The sequence below is a fragment of the Alosa pseudoharengus genome, unplaced genomic scaffold (assembly GCF_046254945.1).
Source record: "Alosa pseudoharengus isolate Yale_2024_CS ecotype anadromous, Long Island Sound unplaced genomic scaffold, YU_APseudo_1.1 YU_APseudo_1.1_scf_24, whole genome shotgun sequence".
NCBI classification, from domain to species: Eukaryota; Metazoa; Chordata; class Actinopteri; order Clupeiformes; family Clupeidae; genus Alosa; species Alosa pseudoharengus.
The window spans coordinates 18,795,349-18,800,348 of record NW_027468689.1 but is presented as its reverse complement, the minus strand read 5'-3'; the positions used below and the strand labels follow the sequence as shown (position 1 = coordinate 18,800,348).

The 5,000-nt window shown below is 45.4% G+C and overlaps 1 protein-coding gene across 1 annotated transcript in view; it reads right to left on the bottom strand.

Annotated features, from left to right (window-relative positions):
- kalrnb (kalirin RhoGEF kinase b) overlaps positions 1–5,000 on the bottom strand; it is an 83,871-nt gene that overhangs the window by 39,475 nt on the left and 39,396 nt on the right. The window contains exons 26-33 of the mRNA XM_076303364.1: positions 4,983–5,000; positions 4,398–4,487; positions 3,494–3,586; positions 2,369–2,480; positions 2,002–2,192; positions 1,383–1,484; positions 374–516; positions 1–4 (exon numbers count right to left, since the gene is read on the bottom strand). The exon at positions 1–4 is cut by the window's left edge and continues 99 nt beyond it; the exon at positions 4,983–5,000 is cut by the window's right edge and continues 52 nt beyond it. Of these exons, the coding sequence (XP_076159479.1) occupies positions 1–4; positions 374–516; positions 1,383–1,484; positions 2,002–2,192; positions 2,369–2,480; positions 3,494–3,586; positions 4,398–4,487; positions 4,983–5,000 (753 nt within the window). The remainder of the gene's footprint in view (positions 5–373; positions 517–1,382; positions 1,485–2,001; positions 2,193–2,368; positions 2,481–3,493; positions 3,587–4,397; positions 4,488–4,982) is intronic.

Below are 5,000 nucleotides of genomic sequence, written 5' to 3'. Positions count from 1 at the left end.
GTCCCTGTGGGGAGGGGAGTTGTATGAAATACTGTCACACAAGGCCATTCTAGGTCCATACTTGTCTGAACTGGCTATTAGATCCTGGGGCCAAAGGTTTGAGGGCCCTTGGGTTTAATGACACATTAACATATTTAAGTTGAGATTTAACTTTTACCAAAAGATCTGTGGCCTTTTTTTTTGCCACTATAGTCACATGGTCAGACATAACCATACTGAGCCCCTTCACTCACCCAGTCCTCAAGTATCTATATGTCTCCTCATGCACATGACTTTGTGTGTGTGTCTGTGTGTATGTGTGTGTGTGTGTGTGTGTGTGTGTGTGTGTGTGTGTGTGTGTGTGTGTGTGTGTGTGTGTGTGTGTGTGTGGGACCTCTTGCTGATGGTCCTCTGGCGGGCCGGGGTTTTGGGCAGATGGATAGGCTCCTTCAGCGCCCCCTTCAGGTGGACCGTTCGCTCCTGGATCACCTCCCGGATATTCCTGATCCACTCCTGCTTCAGCTCCATAGTGGTGGCCTACAGGAGACAAACACACACACACATATTCACCACACAGACACACATACGTACACCCACACACACACCCACACACACACACACACACACACACACACACACACACACACACACACACACACACAGACACACACAGACATAGGGATGTAACGGTATGAAAATTTAACCTCACGGTTATAGTGACCAAAATGATCACGGTTTTCGGTATTATCACGCTATTTCTAAAAGTGTGTTCAATATGTTCAGAAAGCACTGATAGGCCTACACAAGCTGAAATAGTTTCAAAAAGTGTCCCGTTCACTTTTTTCTTCATGTTTAATTGGCTATGTGCTTATAGCTTAACTTACCATACCATAACTTGGAGTTTGCTATTTCTGTTATTTGGATGCAATGAGTGAGACCAAAGTAAGCGTTCAAAATAAAACTTTAGGCTACTGTATTCTCCTGATAACGTAAGTGGAATGGATTTAATGTGGACGCGAACATAAAAAGACGCAGAGTTCCACCTAAATCAAAAGTAAAATCAGGTGTAGCCTAATCCGATTCGTAGTTAAAACCATCAATTAGACAACAGAATCAGTAGGGTACCAGTTTTGTTCCATTGTACCAGGCCTACTGTATGTCAAAAGCAGGCTCGGATGAAGCTGGGAAGGATTAAACACACGGTTTCCATACCACGGTAATCAACAGTGATAATCATGATGTTTGAAATGAAAACGGTAATTATTATCGTCAAAATTTTTTTTGCGGTTTACCATTATACCGGTAATCGTTACATCCCTACACCGACACACACATACACACACACACATGCACACACACACACACACACACACACACACACACACACACACACACTGCCTTACCTTTAAGACTGTTCTGTTGTCGGAGGTCGGGGTCCGTCCGGCCCACAGAGCGAACTTGCACGGGTCCCCCTCAATGTGTTCCGTCACCCCCAGCTCAGACGTCTGGAGAACAAACGGAACAGACAGCATATCACATTACATAACACCGCCGTCTACTGCATGGAACACGCTCTCTGAAAAGGGCAGTCGACAGTGATGAAAACTAGAACAGAAGTTTAAATGTTAAAATGGAAGTTCCACAGACAAAAATAAAGCAAGTGAAGTGAGTTCATTTCTATAGCACATTTTAAGTTTATAGCACATTTTAAGGTTAACCCAAAGAGAGATTTTTCCTCATCTCTGGAGCTCTGTTCATGGGAAGATGTCATGCCTACTAATGAATGCCTTAGGCATAGTAAGGTAGAAGTGCTTCCACTGGGCTCATACTGTATTTACATTAGAAACTGTTACACTATATCTGTATATCTTCCCCAGAAAAAAAATTACACAAATCACAAATTGGGCGAATTCAAAGACTTCCGGAAGGATTATTTTATATACAAATATTGGCCTGCACGTGCCTAATAGACACTTTAATAACACCACTTTCTGTAACTGCTGTTATGAGGTGCTGCCCTACCAGTAGTTTGCTCTTGTAGACATATTTCGTGCGCCCCGACGAGTCCTTCATCTCTTTGCTGAAGACCAGCGAGATCTCGAACAGGAACAGGTGCCGGTCCCGGCCCTTCCGGATCAGAGACTTGGGGTCCCACACCTGGAAGGTGTCCTGCAGGATGAGTTCTCCCTGCACGGCCAGGTTCTCATCGAAACCTGTGAGTTAGAACCGGACAGAACAGTGATAGAACCTTGAACCACTACAGGACCATAGAGTAGAGAAGCATAAGACAATCAAACAGTGTGTGTGTGTGTGATGCTGCGTGTGTGTGATGCTGCGTGTGTGTGATGCTGTGTGTGTGTGTGTGATGTTGTTGGCTCGGGAACCTCACCCTCCAGCATGCTGACGTGCATGGCATCGTTGGCGCGCTTGGGCACACTGAGCATGACCTCCAAACCTTCCTTAATCTCTCCTTTCCCCTCCTCACAGCACGTCAACAACTCCTGTGTACACACACACACACACACACACACACACACACACACACACACACACACACACACACACACACAAGCAAACACACACACACACACACACACACACACACACACACACACACACAGACATACACATACGGACATATGCATACACACAAACATGGACATATATACACACACACACACACAAACACACGCAGACACACACACACACACACAAACACACGCAGACACACACACACAAACCCACACACACACACATGCAGACACACACACACACACACAAACACACAAATTACAACAACAACCAATTAGTGAATGTGGAGATTAAATGCAGCTTCAAGCCAATCAGATAGGATCAGAAACACCAGAGGCAACACAACACACCAGCTTTTAAATAGCAGTTGTTCCACTGGATATATTACACACATAATCAACACACATTTTCACGCAATGTAACACAGTACATGCCAATAATTATTTTCACCGTGTAATATGTATGCCATTTGGAGCAGCACCAGGAGTTAAATTTGAGAATTATTGAATTATTTCTTTTAAATCTATTTGAACATTTTCTGCTTCTGTCCTCTGAGAGGCCCCGTGCCCAATATTTCAGACATGCTCATTTGCCAATCTATTCCATCAGTCTTTCCCAACCACACATTACCTGCCGTCTAGTCTTCAGCTTTACCTTCAGCAGGAGCTTGTACTTGGTGATCCTCTGCACTGGTATGTGATCGAGTATGTGTATACATGTGTGTGTGTGTGTTTGTGTGTGTGTGTATGTGCGTGTGCCTGTGTGAGCGCGTGTGCCTGTGTGCATGTGTGTGTGTTGTGTGTGTGGGTGGGTGTATGTGTGTGTGTGTTTGTGTGTGTGTGTGTGTGTGTGTGTGTGTGTGTGTGTGTGTGTGTGTGTGTGTGTGTGTGGGTGGGTGTGTGTGTGTGTGGGTGGGTGTATGTGTGTGTGTGTGTGTGTGTGTGTGTGTGTGTGTGTGTGTGTGTGTGTGTGTGTGTATCACCTTCAGCAGGAGCTGGTACTTGGTGATCCTCTGCACTGGCTTAATGAGGTAGGAGGAGATGGAGTTGGCCAGCCCATGTCTGCGCTGGATCTCCTGTGGTCAGGGAGAAACACGGTGACGTACACTGTATCTCAAAGAGTCCTATTTAACAACACAAAAGAGTCTTCCTCTTCCTCCACTGCTATGAGTGTGTGTTAGTGTTAGGACTCAGGTAAAGGTGAGCTGTGAATGTATGCTAGTGTTAGGACTCAGGTAAAGGTGAGCTGTGGATGTATGCTAGTGTTAGGAAGGTGAGCAACATGCTGGTGGAGGCAGTACATCAAAAGCCTTGTGGCTTGTGCAAGCAACCACAGGAAGGGTAATAGTACACATGACTAATGATTATCTTTGGAGACACAGGAAAACAACTGTACCGGTGTGTTGCTTTGGCTAATTCTGTGGAGCACTGTGACAGCACTTTGGTGCCATCTAACTGCCAATTGAGTCAGAACAGGACCGTTTCATCACTAACTTGCTGGAAAGAGCTGGAAAGCTTATCTCTGGTCTAGAACCTCATCAAGTTCTAAGAACACAGACATGGGCTATCCCTAGCAGAACCCCTTCTGCTCATTTTTTCAGCTTTCTAGGCTACTTTACAACAACTAAACTTGTACTGAAGAAGACGCCCCCTTCAAAAGGATTCTCTGTGACCAGAACAGGAAAGTTTTACAAAAAGTAGAGTGCCTTTAGCTTTTTAAAGAATTCATGGAGAATCATATTTCTGTACTCTATATGCATAGCAAGATGAAAAGGGGAAAAAAGGGTGAAAAAGAAAACTATCTGTGTCTGTATTGGAGTGTGTGATGAGTCCTCAGAGAGTGGAGGGACGGGGGGGGGGGGGGGTCGGTGGAAGCGAAGGGCTTACATCAAAGAACCTGCCAGCCTGGCCCTGGATGAGCTGACTGGAGTCGGGCTTGTTCTTGCAGTACGTGACGTACATGTGGAACTTATCCGCCTGCCAGAGGAGAAGAGAGAGAACGAGAGAAGGAGAGAGAGAAGGAGAGAGAGAGAGAGAGAGAGAGAGAGAGAGAGAGAGAAAAGGGGGATGAAGGAGGACAGTAGAGTATAGAGAGATGATGAACGGAAGGAAGGGGAGATGAGAATAGAGGAGGAGAATAGATTGTAGAGAAAGAGGAGGAGGGTAAAAGAGAAAGCAGGATAGATGAGTGGAGGAAGAGAGAGGACAGGAGAGGAGAGGAAAGAGGAGGAGAGCAGAAAGAAGAGAATAGAGAGGTGATGAGAAAATAGCACACAAGAAGAGAGGGGAGGAGAGGAGAGAAAGAAAGAAAAAGAAGAGGAAGAAAGAGGAAGAGATTAATGGAGAGAGAGAGTCGAGCTAATTAAGTGAAGCAAGAGGGTCATGCCCGATTCCTCTGTTTCTTATGTAATTACGACTGAGTGGGGAGTCTGTGTGCGGATGCATTCATAAGAGATGACGTGTCCTCCTCACCCATGTGACAAAACAGTG